Source organism: Cynoglossus semilaevis, chromosome 8, assembly GCF_000523025.1.
Source record: "Cynoglossus semilaevis isolate Cse_v1.0 chromosome 8, Cse_v1.0, whole genome shotgun sequence".
Lineage (NCBI taxonomy): Eukaryota > Metazoa > Chordata > Actinopteri > Pleuronectiformes > Cynoglossidae > Cynoglossus > Cynoglossus semilaevis.
The window spans coordinates 8732941-8756600 of record NC_024314.1 but is presented as its reverse complement, the minus strand read 5'-3'; the positions used below and the strand labels follow the sequence as shown (position 1 = coordinate 8756600).

Sequence of the window (23660 nt, the reverse complement as noted above, 5' to 3'; positions counted from 1 at the left end):
CGGGGGGGGGGGGGTGTCACCTTATGCTGCCATCTGCAGGGTAATCTTGCTTTTTTTTCATGATTCGGTTAAATCGAGGTTAGTCATTTTAACCTCCTTATGGTGCTGAACGGTGCTTGTTGAGTCGCTTTGGACTGATAAAAGGGCAGGAAGTGGCAGCGTGTCGTTGATTATTTGGCCTTTCTCTATTTCCCTGGGGACATGTTGCTGCTTCAAGCCTGACAGAGCTATAAGCAGGAAGGGCTTGTGATTGGTTCCTGATGTGTGGACAGCAGTTGGGTCTCAGGGGAACACAGCAATTTATCCAGAGGATATTAAATGACCCAATGACCATATTATTTGAAGAACTAACCTGTCGAAGTCATGTTTACAGGCTGGTGAAATGAGTTCGAACCCTTTTGTACAAATCATGTCTAGTCCAATGGAGAAAAAAAACTCATATTTTTAAACCATTTAAGTGATCTCCTGCTCTAGTCCAAAGACATAGATCACTTATTACCCTGTTTGATTTTGGCTAATAGAAGTCTAAGGAGCATGAAAGTAAAAAACGGAGTCACATTGATGTTGGCCTCTGTCTGCTCTCCATCTCTTCCCCCAACAGGAACTGGCTAATTTCCTGAACTTGATATACCATTTGGTGGACACAGAGGGAAACATCTGAGAGAGGGGATCTTAGAAAATTCTTTGCTTTAAAACCCTTAATGAGTGTCCAAATTTTGGGTCAGTGCTTTTTAACATTTTACAGGTGCTGCATTAGTGTTCTCTCTGACTTGGTAGTCACCTTAAAAGGAAAAAACAGAGAAGTCAGGAAATGATTTTTTTTTTTTTTTTTGCAGTCTGAAGAAGGAGAAACAAGTCTGTTTTTTTTTGTTTTTTGTTTTTTTTTTTTCAATTTCTCAGATTCCCCTCATGCTTAGCTGTTGCCTCCTCAGCAGAATCATTCACATATTTCCTCCGTTTGCATCTATAGTATCAGAAGACTTTGGTTTTTATCAATAACTGAGAAATCAAATGCGTCTCTCACCTTGCTGTTGACCTGATAGAAAGTGACTGTGTCTGTTTTTCTTGTATTGGTAGCAACCGTGTCAAAGGTCACAACCTCAGCTGGAGGTCGTCTCTATGGTTGACCACTGGTCGGCAGTCTCATCTACTTCCCCCTCCTCTTTCTCTTTCTGATGATCCCACAAATTGGCTAACATGTGTAGCTTCCTCTATTGATTGAGATAAACCTTTGACCACAGTATGATCTACCCGCACCAATCCATCCTGCTATCTCCTTGTCAGTGGGGCTGTTTTCTTTCTTCCTCTCTCTTTTTTTAAGGAATTGGTTTTGCTTTTGTTTTTCTTTTTAAACAGCAATAGTGGTGGTGGTGCAATAAAAACGGAATAATTTACAGACAAAGCACTTGTCTGCCTCTGTACAGCTCAAGCATTAAACTTGTGCAGAGTATTACTTGAGCCTATTGATTGGAGTCCTCTGTCGTGGAGAGGGCAGTGTGCAAAATCAATGCTTTATTTTCTCTGAGGCTATAGCTTCCTTTATGCTTGTTTTTTAGCCAGTGAAAATGTGAGGAAAACAAGCGAGAAACCATTTACCCCAGACATATTCCATCTCTGCTATCGACTGTTCAGGCACATTTTGGAATTTCTTTTTTTTTAATCATTGTGTCCGTTGTCTTCTCATGCATGAGTCCATCTCTTCAAGTGTCGGTGGTTTGATTTTATCTTTGTGAGTGATGTGTGACACTAGGTGGTTCTGGTAAACATATTCTTTTGCTTTTCCTTAATGCACAGATAGGCTACTAAATATTACATTTAGAATTTTAAAATAATTTAAATAAAAATAACCTCGAGTGTGTACATTCATGATTGAACATAAAGTCCGTGAGAGGACAGGGAAAGACAAAAGGCGGTCAGCGAACAGGAACTTGGCTGGTGACAGGCTGCCTGCATGTGGGGTGGTTTTGCTAACGAGAAGCCATTGTGCCCTCAGTGAAGGTTAACTCTCTGATTCAGGGAGGCAGGAAGTGTTAGCTGCCTCCCCTGCACTTTTCCCATCCACGACCTCTGCCAAGCCTCAACAGAACAATCCGGCCCCTGTGACTGAGAGGGAGGGAGGGAGGGAGGAAACAGAGGGGGAGTCAAAGACAGAGGGAGTGGGTTTAAAAAATATAAGATAAAAAACCAGAGGTCCAGTTTTGCAGAATAGTATCAGGCTCCTATGTTATGCAAGTGTTCTCTTTTTCGTTTGCCTCACCAGGGTTTTGATGCAGATTGCATGCAGCAGGATGGTAATTCAGAACATTTGCTGTTTTTTCCCCCCTCTTTACTAAAACATCCTTTATTGAAGACTTATTTCCTTCTGCAATTGAAGCTGAAAACTGTCCAGCTGTAGCCAGGTTCCAGCAGGTTTAAGCTGTACACACAAACCCACACCCATACGTAGTGAAAGGGATATTACCAAATGGACTTGGACACACACAGAGAAAATAGATACGAAGAAGTTAGATTATACGCAGAGACGTTCGCTACACCTCACACCGGCTCAACAGTCACATCTTTGTTAAATTATCCAGGAAACTGTTTGTGGTGCTTTGATAACACAGGTGTTTATATGGTAATGGATTCTGGAGACTGGATAAGAATAAAACAATAAAGTCATTAGGGTGTTACAAGGAGAAATGAAACAGGCGCCTTTACACACTGCAACTCATCCTACCCACCAAAATACACACATACACACACCGGCTGAAAATGGTACACACCATTTGATTAGAGCAAGTCTTTGTCATTTGCCTCAACAACCCTGGATGTGTGTGAACCTGTGCCAGGCTGCCCAAGGTAAGGTCATTTATCTCTGCTAGTGCTTTGGTTATGTAGAGAATACAGAAGTTGAGGAGAGTGAACAAAATAGTTGACATCATTTTATGACAGTATGGTCTATTTGTTTCATCTTACTTATAAAAACGGGTTTTAAAAAAGGAACGTGAAAGAGAAAATACTGGAAACACAATCTCATATAAATGCTAATATTGCTCCATATCAGTTGGGAGAGGTAAACAGACCGACAAATCCACTAACACATAAATTAATTACAGCTAATAGTTGTTGATGTTGGAAAATAGACTCACAGAAAATAAGTGACTGTTACCTAAGCAGTAAATGGATGCACATTCATTTACGATACATTCATTTGTGAAGCTTTCAAGCAAAAGTGGACTGTAACGCCATTACATACAATTTCAATGGTGAGGAATGGACATTCACTTGGGTCTAAACCATCAGCAATGAACACTGTTGGGTTTGTTTTGGTTGAAATCACTAAAAACCTGGGGCATCTCAGGTTCCCATAATAATAATTATTATTATTATTTGTATTATTGGGGGTTAGAGTGGCGCAGGGGCAGGGCCCTCGCCTGCCACCAGGAGGCTCTGGGATCGATACCACTTAGTCCTCAAGCCACAGGTTGAGTTGGGTCAGGAAGGCCATCCACTGTGAAAATTATGCCAACTTTGCAGACTCCCACGGTGGGGAACATTGATAAGGATGAGCTGGAAGTGATTTTTCCGTTATTATTATTACATTTTTGTCTTCTGATGATGTTATGTTGTAACATCTGGTTCTTCGTGCCAAAAAACCATCCCTAAAGTTACAAAGACCGAGGTCAAAGGTCAGGTCTAATCCCTCAACATGTCATGTCATGACTCCTACCAACCACTGTTTCGCTGTTCATGTTCATCACAAATAGAATGGCATTTTCTCGATTAAAAATAGATAAAAATAGATTGTCTGCGTGTGTGTTAATGGTTAACGGAGCTTCAGGGTGTGAACAAAGATGTCTATCCACGAAGGTGCCCTCTCTCATCTGATCCCAACACATCTCCCCTACAAAGGATGGGCTGTGCACAGCGTGCAGATGCTGCTGTTGCTTCTGTTGGTAAATAATGAATAGGTCACACCTGGTGGTCTGTTAAAGGCTGGCTGCAGCCTCTGTCTCTCCTCTGGCGGTGCTTTATGAATACAGTGTGTGTGTTTGTGTGTGTACAGCTCGGAGCGTGTAAGGTGCAACATTAATCAAAATTCTCCTGGAGTCTTTCAATTCTTTTTTTCCCCGTTGTGCTTTAACCTTTAGCTACAGTGTCCTCATGTGTCACCCTGTCTAAAGTGCTTCACTGGTGTCTTGTACGTCCACGTTGTATACTACGTGCAAAGCACTGACATTGAGAGCCAATGGGAACCATTAGCCAGGCATGTGTGTCGACAATGGCTGTGTGACGACGCGATCAGTGACACTACAAGGTGACGTATGGCTGACTGACACGTCTGGGAGCGGGCGACTGCACGTAAACATGTCCAACATGCTGGCGTCCCGTGTGGGGGAGGGCACGGGGGAGGTTGACTTCCTGTTGTTTATGGACCACAAATCTCTCTGTGAAGCTCTTAAATTCAACATCATTTGAGATCGTTTGCAAAAAGATGAAAAGAACTGGCACGATATTTTTCAAATGATGCAATGCATCATCAGTCATGCCAGCAGCGGCCTCCCTCCCTCCCTCTATCATAAGCACTTGTCTCATTAAAAATACATGCAGCTTATTGAGCTGAAGTGTATACCAATCATACACGCTTTTTATAAAAACTTGTCGCACTGCTTCACAGTAATGAGCAGCCACGGGCGAAAATCTATTCAATTCTACACACTTTTACATTTCCTTCTTCACTTCAGGACAGACTGAGGCTGCTCCTCAGGATGATGTTGAGCTCAGGTTTCTGTATTGATTCACCTTTCATTTGGAACTATATATTTTACTTAGCCGTTATAGAAAAATGTTGTTTATAGCTAACTGGGTAATTGATTATGCTTCAGCCTAGAGCTCAGTTACACTGTCACTTATGTGACAAATACTTCTAAAATCCACAAAACACCTCACTGGCATAGAGGGTTTTTTTTTTTTTTTTTTTACAAGTAAGGAAGTTTATTTATGCAGAAGGAAAATGTTCTCCAGGTGCCAGATATGACTGGTTCAGCCCTGCTTATCAGCAGCCAGGCCGTGTGTGGCAGAGATAATGTGCAGTGAGTGCGTCACAGAGAGTGTGTGATTGGAGCCGGATGCAGGAATCAAACAGTGTTTTATCGCTTGTATATCAATCATGGCGCACCGAGGCCCTCATGCACACGAGTGCCGCGTCGTTGTTTGTTGTGGCAACAAACCTGTGCTGAAGTGATGCCTTCATGTATGTGTCTTCTAAAAGGTTACTGTTTCTGTGGCGTTGTCAGGGAAAGCGGTGGAACAGAGTGCCGACACGAAGCACCGCCGCAGCAGCAACAATAGGAATTGCAAGAATTCTATTGACAACTGCCGGTCAATACTCTTAACGGGGCTTTGTGTTAACACAGACGCCACATGTGGCAACAAACTGCACTCCATGAAATGCATTTCACACTGCAAGATAAACTCATGTCATCAAAGAATTAGAGTAACTATCTGCTCATGTGCCAGCTTCCCCGCAAGAGAGCAGCACAACAAATCAGAAGAATGTTTATTGTGCTGCAGGAGCAGAGACGTGGAAGTAGAGAACGACACCATGTTTCCTGTCTAGTGATTTGTAAAACTCTTGAATTAATTTTGGCCTGGAAAACTGGCTCCGCTTCCAGGGAGTTTTCCTTATAAACAGTGGAAAGGAGACTCCTGCCCCTGTAGTTCTTTCCAATCTTTCCTCTGTGTGTGTGTGTGTGTGTGTGTATTTTGCATGCACATGCTCGCACGCACCCACAGATTCAAAAACATGCGCTGTACTCCTTCCCAGGATGAAACTTGTTTGTGTTTTGCTCTCTGTTTTCACCAAGTTATTTACGATTATGAAGTGAAAAGAATATTTCACTGTTTATCACAGCTTTGTTCTGAATTATGTACTGATAGTTTGGGCTATCACTCATGTGTAACTAACAAACACCCGGAATGGGAAACAGAACCGCTGCTAGTGCAGATACCAACCACCGTGCTGCAGCTAGCGTGATTGCAGAGTTCAATAAGTTCACTCAAGGATGAACTTATTGAACTTGACGTGAATCATTAATTGAGCGCGGTGATCATATTTCCAACACATTTACATCTTTGTTGCTTAGTCATGAGTGTGTGCTTAATTAAGTAAGGGTAATGCCTTAACTGCTGTTGTATGTCTGGGCACCGAACATGGTGTAGCCACCACTAGCTCAATGACTTGATTCAATATGACATTGATACTTTGAGTTAGCTGCTTTCACTAAATAGTGCTTTTTTTTGTTTTTACTGTGAGACTGTGGTTCCCAACCTTTTTTGGCTTGTGGCCCAATTTTGACAAAACTAATTTCTGGCAACCACAGAAATGGTTTTGTTTTTTTTCCAAAATTAATTTGTGATCATGTTTGTTATACTGTGTTGCCATATCAGTGCACAAAGAGACATTTTATTTTCCAGCCCCAGCTCAGTTATTTTTATATGCTGTATTTTATTTGAATGATTTATATTCATGGAAGTTAAAGAATACAGTTACTACCATTGACTGTGTGTTTACAAAGGGGGTTCCACTAACATTCAGCATCACCACGGCCTGGCTAAAGAAAAACTAAAACTCTCTCAAGTTAATCTAATGAACCTAATGTCAAATTAAGAACATGGGTATTGACTCATGTCACAGCACACCAATTTATACAGTGATTCAGCTCACACAGTTAATCCAGCAGCAGGAGTTATGCCATTAAGCTCCCTTAATGAATCAGTCAGGATGGACTCTCTATATCTTTGTGCACTAAAAAAGACTCATCTAAATGGAAAACACATTGTCTTCATTATTTGCAAGTGTTGAATGAAAGCAGTTGCCATGGTTACAGCCATCAGAGGCTTAAGCCTGGTTTGAGGCCAGAGGGGCTACAGCAACAAAGTGGCTCCTAATGGTTAGATTGTACAAATATCACTCTTAGAGTGCTGTGCAGTAGATCAGTGGTATTTTTATGTGTGCCAACAGAGTGTCAGTGCAACAAATAGTCACATCGCACCCACACTGACCCTGTTTAATTAAGTAAGAAGGGTATTTACTGAATATTCCTAAAAAGATATTGTTACATGCCTTCTTACTGTGTCATTTCCTAGTGATGCCTTTAAAGAGCTGTGTGGAAACTTCCAGCGTACACCAATCAAAATGCAGATTTTCTACGCAGCATGGCGTCCACCCAGGAGGATTCCAGCTGCATACTAAACAGGAGAAAACACGACTGCTGTTTACACATTTAAGACAGAAAGACAGTTGAAAAAAGGGGGATAGAGCAGAAATGAATGTCAACACTTCATTTATATTCTTGATTCAATATAAAATTAGTCAAATTTAAATCTAACAAAGACAATGCAAATGAATGTGCCACCTGGCAGCTGATAGGTGGCACCAAAGACCCAGTGTTAAAAACAGGAAGTGGCCGTGATTGCTGTCAGATAATAATTGGTTAACCTTGGTCACCACCATGTGTTAAGACAGTGATAGACCAAGGGTCAAACTAACACCAGTTAGTTGACCTCTGGTAGCACTGACATCCTGAGATGAGATGATATGTCTTTTAGGAAACATCATCGAGCAAATACGAGCTAGCACAGTTAGCTGTTGTACAGTGTCTTCCCAAAAAATGCGTTAAAGTCCTGTACACAATCATGTTGTGTCAGGTTTGTTCTATCTGTCTGTCCCACTGTTTTTATTTAGGTCTAAAGACTCTTTTATTTTCCCTCCTAGACTTAAACATTTGTCTTTCTGTATGATGAAAACGCTCTGGAGGTTTCAAAGGCTGCCATGACATCTACCGCATCTGTTACTTTTCTTTCTTTAGATCAAGACTAGATGTACGTCTAATTTAGATTTAAATCTCAGGGGAGGAGTTGGTGGCAGGCTGCAGATGCAGGCTCAAACGGTACCATAACACAATTTGTATGTAAAATAAGGTTGGCCCTGTTGTTTAGAGGTGACTCAAAGTGTGAGTGTTGCCGCGCGCCTGTGTGCATATTGACCGGTGGACGACGTGTCGCTGACAGGGCAGCCTCTCTGCCATTGTGTCGGGGAGGGAAGCCTGCGTCCTTTCAATCCATTACTGGCTAATCTCATTAGCCGTGTATCCTAACGCTGAATAAACTCAGAAACTGACTTTTCTCCCTCGCCTCTTATTCAGATGCACCAATCGTGTGCGTGCACACAGAGACGTTCACATGCATGAACGTACCCAAGGCTTCAGCCACAAAGAGTAGAGAGACACTTGTAATCATAGACGGATTTGAAGGACTTTTTTTTATTTTCGTCATAGACGGATTTGAAGGACTTTTTTTAATTCCCTTTGATGAATCGTTGTGATGAAGAGTCTGTGATTGTTTGACTGGATGAGTTCAAACGTGGGCCACTTTTCTGCTTTTTGTCATCGACGGGCCGAAGCGCACAAAGTCACGACACGGTGACAGCCCGTTTGGTCGGCTGCTCGTGCGTCGCGCTCACCTGTGCAACTGTGAAAAAAAGCCTGCTTTGCATATCTGCCCCCTCCTGTCAGCGTGAGGTTCGCAGTCATGGAAAAAGAGATGCAAAGTGTCGATTTGATTTGCACAGAAACCTCAGCAACAGAAGGGGCGGGGGTCAACCAGCTGCTCTGCTCCTCCTCTTCGTCTTCTGTATTATTTTCATGCATCTGTTGGTATCCAGGTGACTGAGGCCTCACACCTCTGCAGTTTCACAGAGCAGCAGCGTGAACAGACCACTGCAGAGGGAGATTCATGACCCAGTCTGCTTGTAATTGCTGATGGTTCAGCACTTTTTCAGGAGCTGAAAAGGAGGGATATAGAATTTTCCCGCTTTTTCCTCTTCTTGCAGATACACACAGCCTCCTCCCTTTTGAAGCAGCATTTTGCTTTTCTTATGTTGCTACCTTAATGTGTATCTTCAGTAATTCTCTCACTCACACTGTGTGTGTGTGTGTGTGTGTGTGTGTGCGTGTGCGTTTGAATGTGCTCTTCTTGAAATTCCCCTGCAGGCAGTGTTGTTTATGTTTACCTGTCAAGCTCCCTCACCTCTCCTGATGGATGATGTGGCGCTGTGTTGTTTGCCAACAGCTCGAAATGGTTTGTAGTTAAATTTCACCCATGAATATACAACATATATACCAAATATTACAGTGCATGGTTGAATCCACTGAGTGAATCGTTTCCTATGTTTGGGGTTTAGCTTAAAAAATATTCAATCGTTTTTTTTATTATTGAGTGAAGAGGACTTTTATGTTTCATGTTTCAAAGAGCTTTTCCAGCATATGTGTGCGTGTGTGAAATGATGGAACTCTCATTGCATCATTTGACAGCAACCACTTACATAATGGTTGCTTCTCTGTCCCAGCGTTCAATATTCATGTCATGCTATTTTTAACAGGCTGTTTGGTTATTTGAAAGAGGACAGAGTGTTCTAACGAACAGACTTTGTTCTGTTAAGACTGCAGCTATGGTCGTTTGGTAGCACAGTGAGTTCACAAAGGGGTCACACACTCGTAAGGATGGCTAAAAACACAAGTGTACGACACCAAGAGAAATTATCCAGGAGGCCCTGCCTATTAGAAGAAAGGATGTGTGCAAAAATATTGAATATATGTCATCGGCCTTTGATTGAGGACTCTGCTAAGTCGTCTCCCCCGGAGAATCTCCCCTTCCTCACCAGATGCATCGGTATTCTTTGCAGCCACACACGAGATGAGAGGCTTCCCGATCCAGTTACACAAAGGCAATCAAAACATGGCAGCCCACAATCTCTGGCAAATTAGAGTGCAAGTGGCGTGCTGTGGACCTGAGCAGGGGCCAAGGAGGAGGTGACGATGGGTGGAGGTGGAGGTCTGTCTGTTGCATGGGATTCATCACATGTCTGTGCCCCCACCCTCCCCCCACACTCCTCCCATCCTCCCTCGTATGTACACACACCCCTTACAGCTTCATAAGGAAGATTTGTGACACAGATTTAGTGCAGCCTGTGCTGCCTAACCTCTAAATCAGCATCCTCCGTCCCACACAGCACAGACCCCCACCCTTCCTTAACATGCAGACACACTTGGACACAGACGAACTGTGTCTGGTCACTGTGGGCTTTGCGGCATGGCTGTGACATATGGGGGTGGAGGGGCACGAGGAGGCAGAAGCAGTCAAAAGCCTCCTCTCTGCGGATCAAGCGTCCGCGTGTCTGGTAATGTGTTGTCATTGACCAATTAGGAAATCCAGATCAAACAGGCGCAGGGAATGGCCCCTCACTGCCCCTCTCTGAGCACTCTGCTCTTTTTAATTGAGCACATTTGTGGAACGAGAGGCTTTTCCCTGGAGAAGCCAATGGCTGCAGATATCAGCAAGCTGTTATCAACACAGGACCAGGTTATCAGAAATATCTGCTGATGTGATCAAATATATTTATTAGACCAGTTATATTATCTGTATCTGGTCAGCCATAGAGGTTGTTCTTCTCTCTAAAATAAAATAAAAAAAGTGCTAATAATCTATTGTAATTAAAGTAGCACTGAATGTCAGTAGAAGTAGAAATATTCTTTGCATAGCCCTGATTTAATTATATTTATTCTTATATTTATCCTTAAACTTTGTTTAGCCACGCTAGAATTCAGCTGTTAAAAGGTATATACCCCCACAATACCCTTCAAATGGTCAAAGTTATCAGGTCACAGGGCGGCCTGCAGGTGGTGATATAAATACAGCTGTAATTCTATTGTCCACGAGACCATGTTATGCATTTTGACAGACTAGTTTAAAGAAGTGTTTATTCCCTCCTGTAGCTAGCAGGCTAATAATAGATCAGAGCTAATTAGCTGTTACATTGCTGTGACCAAATGCTAATGATGCCATGTTTTTATGTGTATTCACACATTCGTATGTGTTTTATAATTAGATTAACTAAACTGGGGTTCAGGTAACATATGCTAATCATGTTTTTTTTTGTTAAAAAATTAAATAGATTAATAAAAATCAATTTAATCTACTAAAAAGATTAAATGTGCTAATAGACTAAATAGAGACAGAGGGTTGTGTCTGTGTATGGAGCTTAACACAACACTTCCTGTGACTAATTAAAATGAATGAAGTTGTCAGTTACAACATATCCGGGGAGATGAGTGGATATTTTGCTCCGTCTGAAACGCTTTCAACTTGACTTTTTAAAGTGTCAGTGGTGTCACAGTGAGGTCTGTTGGTTCGGTAACGGAAGCGAAAGCGAAAGCTCACGTTGCTGCTGTCCAACAGTGTTCGGGCAGATTGAGCTCATGCACTATTTAAAGTCCCCTTACCCTCACTCTCTCCTCCCATTCACTCAAAGTCACAAAAGGCCAAAGGTTACTGGCACAATGGAGACGAGGAAGACCTCCATCCCCCTGTCTTACACCAGTAACCCCATCAAGCCCAGACACACACATGCACGGGTGAAGAAACGCACACAACTCCCCTTAAGTTATCACCGCTGCCAGCAGACAGAACACACTGGCAGGGTAACAAACACACAAACACGCACACCCTCGTGTTCTGCTCTCAGCCCCTCTTTGAATTCCTTTCAATGTATCTTGCCGCTCGCCTGTCACTCCTCCCCCCAGTACTATCAGTCTCTTTCTCCCAGACCTCATAATGGCTCCTCCTGTAGCTGCTGCATCTGCGGCTCCCGCTATTTCAAAGTTTTAGCCGGCTGGATTAAGCGTGGTATGTGGAAAATGAACAGCCACTCACAGGAGGGACACATGAGCTGAATGCATAATAAACTAAGAGAGTGACAGGGGGAAAAGAAAGCAGAGGAGGGAAATGGGAAGGAAAGGGGGAAAAAAAATCCTTCACAAGTTGTCTGAAACACTGTCGGCACCTACACGGCAACAATATCACTCACCCAAATGGAAATAAAATGCATCTTTGACTTCTCCTGTGTGCGTACAATCAAAGGCACTTCTCAGGCCCAGTGTTTCACACGGCTGAGTGTGGTGCTGATGGCTTTCTTTGTCAGATATTGAGTGCAAATTCACTCCATATCCCAACAATAGCTGCGGGTTTTGCTCTGGTTGAATGGTTTCATCATCATTATTGTTACATGCCCCTAAAATTTGTGGGGTTTTTTTTTTTTTTTTTTTTGGAGGGTAGCTGGGGGGTTGGCAGCAAGTGGCCAGGCTGATGGAGCACCGCAGTCAGGCTGCAAAATGCTGTAGCTGTTAGCTGTACGCTGCTCTGTGCCTGGTCATGTGGCTCATCTGCGCTGCCGCCTGTAACCCAGGGGAATTGACCACCCCTAAAGCACCCCCTCACTCCTCCTCTCCTGCTATTATTGTGTAGGCTGGAAGGAAATTAACAGACTGAATCCGTTTTAAGGAGATGATAAAGAGGAAAGAGAGAAGGAGAAACCACCGTTACGCTCCTTGTGACTGTGTGTGGTAAGAATCTTCTGTTCCTCTGCTTGCTGCAGGGGTAAGGAAAGTTGTAGAATCGGCAGGAGCTGGGAGGTGAAAACAGACTGGCCCCCGGTCTCCTTTTGTCCTTTTCTTTGGGGCTGTGGTAGCAATCGGCCCCTAAGACCTGGTGATATGTTACACTTGGTTAGAGAGGAGATATTGCTTAGGCCCCTCCGTGATCCCCGACCCTGTGTGTACAGCGGCGGTGATGGTGGTGCTGGGGGCTTCAGGACCAACCCCGCCCTCCTCTCGCCATCACCACCATGCTCCCTTTGCTTTTCTAATCACTCTGCAGATGTGCCTGATGGCTGAACAATCTCTGTGTACTGAGCGTGGGGCTCCCGTAGGAATCCAGGAGGCTTGCTTATGTGAGCTGTCATGGAGAAAAAAAAGTGAGAGGGCAGAAAGGGAAGGGAGGGGGTGACGGAGGGAGGCAGAGAGAGAGGGAGAGAGAGAGAATGAGAGAGGAGGGAGTTGGAGGTAGAATAGGAGATGGAGAAAGACAGAGGGGAAGAGGGAGAGATCAGTGAACAGCGACCGACACAGCAGGGTTTGGATGGAGTGTGTGTGTGTGTGTGTGTGTGTGCGTCTGCGTGCGTGTGTCTTAACTGCGAGCCTGCCCTCTCTCACATGGTTGCTGCTGGAGCTACAGACCAAACCACATTAAATAAAAGAAATCCATTCTCAAGCCTGTTAAGGAGCCATGTGGGGAGGTGTGAGTGCATGTGTGTGAATGCACTTGAGTGGCAGTGTGTCCATATGTGTGTGCAACAGAGAGTTTGGGGGAAGGTAGGGGAGGGGACGGAGGAGGAGGACGGGAGAAAGGGAGGGAGGGAGGGGAGGCAGAGCAGGGAGGTGGGACAGGCAGAAGGCAGCTCATATTATCCACTGTGCCAGCTCTGGATGGAGCCTGTCGGGGATTATGGCACATTCTGTAAAGCAACAATGGAGCGCTGCAGAATCGTACACATTTCCATCCTCTCGGCTTTCTCCTCTGTCGAACAAACACAGCTTTGTCCTTGCTGCCTCTCTGGCCACTTACCAGGCGGAGAACCAGGCGGACACCTGGAGTCCTGGAGTTGCCCTCTCCAAACCAAACACCCCTCCTCTCCCCTCCGCGCGAGAAAACGGCATCTCTCCACAATGCTGAGATAATTAAAGTGGAGCTTTCGCGCCGGCCTCGGCCGACTTTCGGAAGAAAACAAGACACACACTGTCCACCAATCAAAGCTCATTAAAATCATGGGGGTGAGAAGATGTTTCCTCCTCTCTTCTCCTCCCCTCTTCGCTGCCTCCGTAATCTTTATCGCCCTTAAGCAAGTGCAGCAAACACCCATGCCCTAGTCAATGATGGTACAGATTAGGCCTTTATTGCCTAATTCACCTACAATTGAAGACACGTGTGGACCGGATCACCTTGAGTCTTGATGTCTCTGAGACGGCACTGCTGATTATTCTGATCAGCCCACTTTGGTTCATTTAATAGAGTCAGCGATACATACAGTTTGCAATCAGTGGTGTGTGCGTATGCGCGTGTGTGTGTGTTTCTGGGTGTGAATCACACTGCTGTGTGGAGGGGTGTAGCACCCTGCCTGTAGTGTTGTTGTAAAGAACATTAGGAGCGACTGAGGGTGACTGTTATGGTATCATGACAGCGGTCCAGCACTCGAGGGAAGGTGAGAAGATCTGTGTGTGTGTGTATGTGTGTGTATGTGTGTGTGGTCCATACGGTGCCCAGCGCAGCTTGCTGTGTTTAACTTCCTGTAGGGTCCAACTTCCCCGTCTTGTGTGTCCCAGAGTTGATTCAGTGAGTCAGTGTTGAGGAAGGAAATCTTGATTCATTGCTACATATGTTTCTCCATTAAAACGTTAACTTAACTCAACATTGTAAGACAACCGTACGCTCTGGTGGGCCACATAAAATGATGTGGCGGGCCACATTTAGCCCGTGGGCCCTGAGTTTGACATATGTTTCCTAAATCATTCTTCAATCTGGGTATTGTTCTGGTGTTGTTCTACAGTAACTTTGTAATGGAAATCCTTGCATACTCACCCTTTACCTCCCTTTAATGCAATAACTGCAGATTTTAATCATTCAGAGAAAAAATCTCTCTTATATAAATATATCAGAGAAAAAATCTCTCTTATATAAATTCTGATTTAATTACATGCCGGCTTTTATGATTTCACACAATTATGTTAAGGAAAAAAGCCAGCGCCACTTAGAACTTTTAGTTAAGTTAAGTTAAGTTTTTATTGACCTGAATGTGAGAGGAGAAAATTCTTAGTTTTCTTAAGTTAAAAATAAAGCAGTTATTATAGCATGAGATGTTAAGACAGAATCATCAGAACTGTTTTATACCTAAATATTTTGAAATAACTTCTGAGTTCCAGATGCTCAGCTGCAGCCCTAACAAACCAAAATGGCATATCACAGGAGCCAGATTTTTATCATAGCTCTCGTTTAGCCAAACACGCGCAGCGTGCCGCACCCCAGAGTAGCCTGACTGTTTTGGTTCACGAGCCATTTATATGAATAAATTAAATGTGTTTACCACTTCCCTGTGCCTTGACAGCTCAGCTGAGAGAGTGTGTAAAGTGGCACGGGATCGTGATCCATTTGTTCTGCTGTGATGGTGGGATAAAGCTAATCATTGTCTACTTTTCTCCCCTCACACTGTTTTTATCCTGCGGTGCTGAGACACGCAGCCAGTGTACATTTCATTAGCAGGATGGAGGCTCTCTTTGAAGAAGCAGAGGCGGGTTTGGGGCGTCTGAAATCATGTTTATACTCCAAACTGTGCTGTTGTGACAGTTCAAAAAGCAACCTCTCATACTTACTGAAGATAATGTTGCAATTTATTCACCTTTTCCCCCAGCACCATCTCCACTTCTGTCCTCGGCACGGTTTTGTCATCTAATTAAGCGTGCCTCCGTTTCCAAAGTACACTTATATAACATAAGGACGTAAATGAGACAAACATGGACCCCGCCTGTTGGGACTCGGTCCTCTGCTCTGCGGGGTGCCACATGGAAACAAAGCCTTTAAAGTGGTGGTACTAGGGGGAAGAAAAATATTGTTTTACCCTGGAGGTGGGCTGATAGCACTGTGAAAAGCCCATTTGAAGAGGTAGGCCTCATCTGTCATCGGGCAATGGAGAATCCAGCCATGCAGAAGGCCCCTGATTATAAAGAGATAATTTCATCCAATCCTCCGGTGGTGCTCCATCGCCTCGTCGCCATAGTCCACTGCCTTTCATATTTGTTCCCAGCCTGCATCTCCTCACCCGGTTCGTTTTATTAGAGTTCCCACTCAATACATATATTTTAGCTCCCCCTTGAATAGGAAAAGAGAGCGGGTCTCCCTCCTCCCCTCACTCTACTCCCCCATGTGTCTTTTGTTGTGCAGGAATCCACCGCTCTAAACTTGTTGTGTAATGCCTGCCGTGCAATTTGCAGTAAATTAAGCTCAAGCAATGCATGTATCCGCATCAACTAACACACACACACACACACACACACTGAAGCAGGATTTCTCTAGTTATCAAGTTCATATTAGGTAATGGTGCGTAGAAACCAATAGATGATAACATCTGTAAGATTAAAAATACCAAGTAAATAAGGGAGGACGCATAATTGCATCTGTTGTCATATCTGCACAGTATTGTGTCTTTAATCTTTAATTTGGCTCTTGCTAGTCATTAGCGCTATAACAAAGGGTGCATGTTTAATTAGATCAAGTGAAATTCAATTACTCCCCAGTCCTGCCATGTCATACACAAAATGATCTTTTAACTATGGAGATGGTGGGAGGAGGTCAGAAATATTGTTGCCATATGTAGGGAGCAGAGAGAGGCAGAGGAGGTGAATGGCAGCCCCTACCTCCGACCCCTCCTTTTATTTCACCTCGCCGCTGGAGGTAAGAGAAATGACATGGAGGGAGAAAAGAGGGAGGGAGCCAAGGGAAGGGTAGGAGGGAGGAGAGACGAGAGAGCAGGTCGACTCGCTCATCAATAACCACAAGGTCAGACAGGCAGTGCTGGGCTGAGTGGGCCCTGTTAGGAAGCAGCAGCTGAGGATTTGTAGAGCTTGTAAAGGCTTAAAGCAATGCCGCTCCGCCTTCTTTATGCCACTAGCCAAAGCTTTGAAGGGCCAGGGAGACACCTACTGGTGACTGAGGGGCACAATGGTACAGGGCCACCCGCAACAATGGATCATCTCAGTATCAGCTGACACAGAGAGGGGGGCAGAGAGGTGCAGCAGTACGCTCCAGAGGGAGGTGCAAAGCGTCCCTGTGTGGACTTAGCAGTGTATTTAATGCTCTGCACAAACCTTTTCCTCGCAGCTCTGTGAGAGTGTAATTAAACATGTCTTTAATGATAAATTCAAATTAAACATGAATTATTTTTAACCGGCAAAAAAAAAAAAAAATCTTTAAAAACGTACCGGTCCCCTCTTCAATTTTGAAATGCCTGCACAGATGTGAGCCTTCAAACAAATCAACAAACGCATTTTTTTTAATGTTCAAAGAGCGGGAAAACATCCTCCGAGATCTCCGTTTTTAATGAGCTTTCTAATTTATGGGGAGGAATGCACTTGTGAGCCCTTCTCTCCTCTCGAGCAAAGGCATGAGCAGCACCAATAGGTAGCATAAAAGCTCTTTAGCTGTCTAGTGGAGTAGATTACCGACCCTGCCGTTAAATCCAGCCAGGGACCCCTAAGTGAGTATTATCAGTGTGGTGCAGCGTGCTGCCTCCTCTCTCTCTGCTCCTCTCCCTCTCTTCGCTCCCTCAGCTCACCGGTACTTTGTGCAGTGAAATTTCTCACTGTGTAATAGTAATGGAGAAAGATGGCATTGAGGTGGGAGGGGTGAGTGTGTGTGTGTGTGTGTGTGTTGGAGAAAGACGGAGGAAACACTGCTACTGCAGGAGGAGATGCCCCTGCAGTGGCGCTCAGGAAAGATTGAGACAGGATGAAATAGAGGGGGAGCGTGGCAGGGAGAAGGTGGAGGGGAGGTCGGAGGGGGTGCTGAGTCTCCAACCACCGCCCATACATGTGCCTATTAATTCACTCACCCATCCACGTGAAGCTGCAGGTCGCCATAACTTACGGCCGACAGATATTTATTCGCCGTTGAATGCAACATTAAATCAGACCCCCGTGAGCAGAATTGATAACCTTTAATGTAGCTTGTAATACTTTTCAACTTGTGATAATGTTATGTAGCATGTCACGCCATCACCCCATTGTTTGTCTTTCTGTGAAAAATTATTCCACTGAAGAAAAAAAAAAGAAAGAGAATGAGATTTTCCATGAGCTGCTGCTCTAAAATCAATAGTGCGCTGCTAGGGTTTTTTTTTTTTTTTGTTTTGTTTTTTTTTAGAGGAACTCTAAAGTTGCTGGAGAGCAGTGGGAGGAGGAGACGAAAGTGAGATGAAATGTGGAGCATGTCTGGGCCCAGGGTACAGATAATTGTTAACCAAAGATTACATAATAGCTGAGTAATGTAAACAGCCAATCACATGCCAAGTTAATGTTCTCACAGGCCAGGATGGGATTTTTCATGTCGTTTTCTGAAGAAAGCCAGTCAGGATGTCTTTGTGTGTGAGAGTGTGACCTTATCTCCGGGGATTTTTTTTTTTTTTACCTTAAGGTGCTTTTAACATGAGACATTGCAACTGAGTCGCCCAGTGTGTCGGGGATTTTGGGGCAACCACCAGGGCTTGTTAAGGGTGTCAGTAAAGCTGAGAGAAATGTCATCGGCTCTCTCAGGTGCTTGTCACCTGCCAGATCAATACCTCCTTGCTCAGCTCCCAGCTCCACACACACACACACACGTATAGACACACGGTGTAATATCCTGGTGCTGATGGGATTTGGCAGCTTCCCTGGGAAGAGGCAAGCTTTAACACATGTCTGTGTTTCTGTTGCAGAAAGCTCCAGTTTAATGGCTGGCAGGTAGAGGCCAAAGAGGGACAATCATCATGAACTCTATTCCGTCAATGGACAGACACATACAGCAGACCAATGACCGTCTGCAGTGTATCAAACAGGTGAGAGAGACACTCTTTTCCCACAGATTATCTTTGTCTGCTTTTCTAAACTTTGTGCATTTGATTTGATGAACGTCTCGACCAGAGTATCCCGTTGAGATTTACCTTTTCTGCAAATTCGCCTCCTCTAAATGTGAAAGTAATTTACAAAATTGGCATAATTCAATTCACCTGGAGAAGAGCTGAAAGTCGTCCAGACTATAAATTATTGAGGAGAAGGTTTGTGCTATAAATCACGTGACAAGTAACCTCATTTTCCCTTAGGCTTCCATTTATAGAGTCACATTGAATCTGGTGAAACATCTCCAGTCGACTTCAGCCGGGACTTTAAATGACTATAGTTTTTATTTACGTCTATTAGCAAAACAACATGGCCTCACTGTCTTCTATACAATTTGTTGTCATTCTGGGTTTAGAGTGACCTCTACTGGGTTACCCTTACACTGTCTGGGACACACTCAGAGAGAGATTTTTGAAGTAATTTATATTCTTAAATACAGGAGGTCCTCATCTTACGTCAGGGTTCAGGTCCAGTAACATCATAACTTGAATTTTTGCCCTAAGTCAGAACTTACATATCAGAAAATATGTTACCTTTCCATCATGCTTATACTTTTTTAGGATTCATCTTGAGGTGACTTTTTGGTCGACAAACAATGAAATACAAACTTTTTACAAACTTAATAAGAAGAGTGGGGAAAATAATGCACGATAAGAGTCAAATCCTCCGACAGATGGACCTGGAACAGCCATAGAAAAATAAAAGATGAATTGATTACAACATGAAAACAGAGGGGTCCAGTTTTTTCACAACATGGTCCAGATTTGATACTGTTAAAAACATTCAGAGGGCCATCTGGTTCTCCTAAGTTACTTAAGCCTGGGATTCAGTTCCACGTAAACGCACTGAATTTTCACAATTTCTTTGGAAACAAAACAAAGGGCTTATTTATAAAAACAAATTTTACAAATTACTAACCAGCCGTAAATATGTCCTGCAGTGTGTGCAAACAACAGCGTGTGTGTTGACTGTGTAGTGGAGCAGTGATGAGTGGGTTTTACCTTCATTTTGACAACCCTACCCTTTTCATTTAATCTGGTCAGTTGTAATTGAAGATACCTGATGTTTCACAGATGTAATTTGTTCCATTATTATTTAGTTAAATAAAGGGTGAAGGAAAACGTCAGGGCTGCTTGTACACACATGTTGACGCAGACACAGGCACGGCCTGACTGTGTCTGTGTCTTCCTGTTTGACTAATGTGTTTGGTCCTATCATCAGGCCTGTGGTGTGACTCAGGTTTCTGACTGGGGTCAAAGAGCGGGGGGCTTCTCTCCCTCCCCATTCATCACGCTTCTTTCTCCATACACTGCCGCTGACTCCCAGTGAGTCCTTTTGTTCTCCTCTCACCACCATTTACTGCAGGACCAATCTCCAGCAGAATTAAACAGACATACTTGCGTAACCCGGGGCTACTGGGCTCTCCGCCTTTGATCTCCCGTCTTTAACTGATGGCAAGTTTTGTTTCTGGCCTCCACGAGGAGGTCCACCTCCTGAGAACGACATCCCAAGCCTTAGGGAGAGTGAGCGGGGCTTGTACTCACACCCCAGTGTGGACGTGGCCAGTTGTTTAGCTGTGGGCCGGGGGTTTGAAGCTGTTACTGAGACAGAGATATGAGGTGAAGCAGTTAGAGATGGAGGCTGATTGTTTGGGGAGCAAACAGAAGGAGCAGTCTGCGTGGGGAGACGTACTTCAATGTTTTGAAGTAGAGAGACGTAAAGAGCCCCAGTCTACACTTTTTCATGGAGATTAAATATTCAATAATCCATCCTACATCTACACAGGAGGTGAAACCGGATTAAATTCCCACACTTTTCCGTTGATCGCTGTTAAAATAGGTTAACGGAGCCCAAAAGGAAATTGAAAAGGTCAAACAACCCAAATAAAGTAGGGTTATATTTATTAACCCTTCAAAGCAAAAAAAACCCAAGCCATTCTAGTGTCAGTGGCCAGGGCAGCAGCACATGGGTAAACATGGTAATTAGAGAGATCCATGGTGTACAAGGAGGCCTCCAGTCTATCTAATAAATGGTTAAGCACTGGGTCATTTCAAACCAGCCAGTAAGAGCCAGCACCCTGCTAATAGAGGCAGCTTTGTGCCACAGACAATCGGGGTTTGGAAGACTTGCATAATAAATACCATTTATGTCCTGCCAATTAGACGAGCAGTGAGCCCATTCAGCCGGCCGTCTATTCTCCTCCCCACACACAAAGATGATCATCCGGGGAGATCAGAACAATTAACTCACTATCTTCTCCCCCTCGCTCCCCATTGTCCAATATCCAAGCCATTAAAATAATTAAGAAAATATTGTAAACCAATCCAGCTGTTTGCTTTAATTGAAAGTGTGCACATGCTAAAAAAAAAAAATTGGCATCCTAAAGGCAGGGTGGACATGAAATGGGAATATAAATGAAGGGCCGTCCATTGTGTTATGTTGTGAGGGATGTGACATGTGTGTCTGAACACTCCCAGCCAGTGCGGCGGACAGGGGAACAAATTGATTTTGTTGCACAAATGATAAATTACTGCTTAGCGCAATGATAAAGTGGAGGAAATTGGAATCCGCCGGCCTGATTGAATCACAGGTTGAAAACTGAATCAGAAATCATTAGAGTGGTAATTTTTAAATCAGCCTCTTGTTGTGAAATTGCTACGATGTGACTTTTCAACAATGACTTAACAAATCTCTTTATGAGCCGTGAAAACACTGTTATTCACAGCAAACCTGTTAAATGTATCATGTTATATTATATTATATTCTATTTGACTAACAGTCTAATTAAATATTCTTACGATTGATTAAATGACTTCAGAAATTACATTGAAAAGCTAGGAAATATACAAATGTGCAACATGTAAATTAATCTTTTTGTTAAATTTCATATTAATTTACCCACCCATAGATATATACAGTCATCCATCTATCCATCCATCCATCCATTCATCCATCAATCCTCCCACTATCAAAAGCATCCCAGTGTTGTTTATAGCAAAAAATATATATAATTTATATACACGCTGACTTTTCTCTCTCACCCCAGCTAACTGCTGTTAGATACCCTTTTGAACAGACCCTGTGTCTTTACCCCCTAAAAAATAGCATTACTGCAAAATAAATATGTTCACTTGTTTAACCTCCAAACAAACAAAGATGTTTAGAAAGTGATACAAAGAGCTGCAGTTATCTGATTTCGCCACAGCGCACAGTTCCTCAGCGGCAGTTTGTTTTCCTCGCTCATCCTAGAATTGCACCGTTGTGAACACTTTGGAGAAGATGGGATTTGTGATACGGCTGGTATCTATTTCAGAGGCAGTATTTTTCTGTCTCAGTGTGGGGAGAGCTTACACTGCTGTCAGACTCTCCACGCAGAGTGATACGTACAGGGGTTGGGCGGAAATGATGAAGTCTCCCTTCGCTGCAGGAGCACTTCCTCAAAGTCGGAGTGTCAATACTTAGAAGATAAGACACCCCACCCTGTACTGAGGCTGCTGCTGCTGCTGCTGCTGCACTGGCTCTGCTGCTGTTTGTCTTCCACCCTGCCTTTTCCTTGGGTTAATTGTCTCCGTTCATTTATCTCTAGTACTGTAGGGTGTCAGTGAATATGGATCAACGGCAGTGGCAGCCGTGTGTCTGAAAGCACGGGGACTCTCTGCCCCGACCGCGGGCTGTCACGTCCACTTTAGACACAGATGTGCAGATCAAGTCGTTTCCCAGACGCCGCCACAGACGACGGCAGTGTCTGGAGAAAGCTGTAATCTCAGGACACAGGAAAGTCTCGCTCTGTCTTTGTTTACGGCCAAACCTTAAACTGGGGTGTAAACGGTGGAGGATACGTCTCACCCACAGGGATGAGACTGAGGAGGGAGGAGTGAGGGCTCTCTTGGCCACTAGTTTAGGTTTGATTGGTGGGTTTTGGCCAGAGAGGGGGGGGGTAACATCTGTGGCATGTCAGTGCCAAGCTCTCTCCGTGACAGCCACACTGGTGGGACCAATTGTTCTGAGTGCAAAGAACAGTAATCACTTGAAGCGCAAGTGGTGGCGATGGTTGCCTTTTATACCCCCTCTCCGCCCCCTAATATTCTCCCTCTCCCCCGTGACTATCCCTGGTGTGCTGATGTTATGTGTTGTCTCACTTCCAGACCCGTCTAAATTTAGCATCTGTGGATTTTTTCAGCAGTAGAACTGACATGCTAACCAAACGTCAACATTATCCAAGTGTTCCCTAACAAAGAGTGTATCAGAGCAGAGGGGAAACGTTGTCGGACAGAGCATAAAATAAACAAGACTAGTTTCATCCGGCCCTTGTCAAACACTGGCTCCAGGAATTGATATGAAAGCTGTTTTGCCAAATCCTGACCTCTGCTGCCCCCTAAAGAGCAAGTGAGGAAACGGCAGTGTCTGTGCAGCTGTTGGGTCCTTTTCTTCTTGTTTCCTGACACTGAAATGAAAACACTTGTATGATGAGCGGCTGCTACTGATTTGGAACTGATAAACCTCTGTTTGCATTAATTGTAACGGAGCAGGAACAGATTTTTCTGCGTTGTCTCCCTGCTGCGGTGAGGATCAGTCTGCTGTTCAGTGTTTTGGTAGGTTTTCACGCACCATCAGTGACCGGTGTCGAGTCAGAAATGGTGACCTAGTCTATTTTGTGGTTCCCTGTGCAGCTCTACAGTGAGGTAGAAAAAAGAGGCTGGTGTGTGAACTGCTGGCTCCGGTTGGGGAGTGAATGCCATAAAGGGAGGGGAAGAGGGTAGGGGAGGGGAGGAGGGGGTGTCTGCAGGTCAAGGAGCCTGTTGTCAGAAAAAGTCACAGCCTTGCTCAGAGCTGGCTGCTGAACTAAGGGCCTTCCTCTGCTTTTATACAGCCACACAAGGACATTTATTTCAGTGTGTAGTTAGGAAGTGCAACACGAACCTGGACAGAGATCTGGAGGCCTGTGACCAATAGGGACGAAGCACTTCAGCCTCTGAGCATTAATATTTTAAGACCACAGCATAAAGTAATCTAAAGCCTGATTAGGCAAAATGTGTCTTAAACCAGCCGCAAATATTGTAGTCCAGGTCTATTTAAATATTCATT

At 44.1% G+C, this 23660-nt stretch overlaps 1 protein-coding gene across 1 annotated transcript in view; it reads left to right on the top strand.

Moving 5' to 3' along the window:
• Nucleotides 1-23660, top strand: part of LOC103381918 (zinc finger MIZ domain-containing protein 1-like) — a 70187-nt gene that overhangs the window by 16691 nt on the left and 29836 nt on the right. The window contains exon 2 of the mRNA XM_025057282.1: nucleotides 18395-18514. Within this exon, the coding sequence (XP_024913050.1) occupies nucleotides 18446-18514 (69 nt within the window). The 5' untranslated portion in view covers nucleotides 18395-18445. The remainder of the gene's footprint in view (nucleotides 1-18394; nucleotides 18515-23660) is intronic.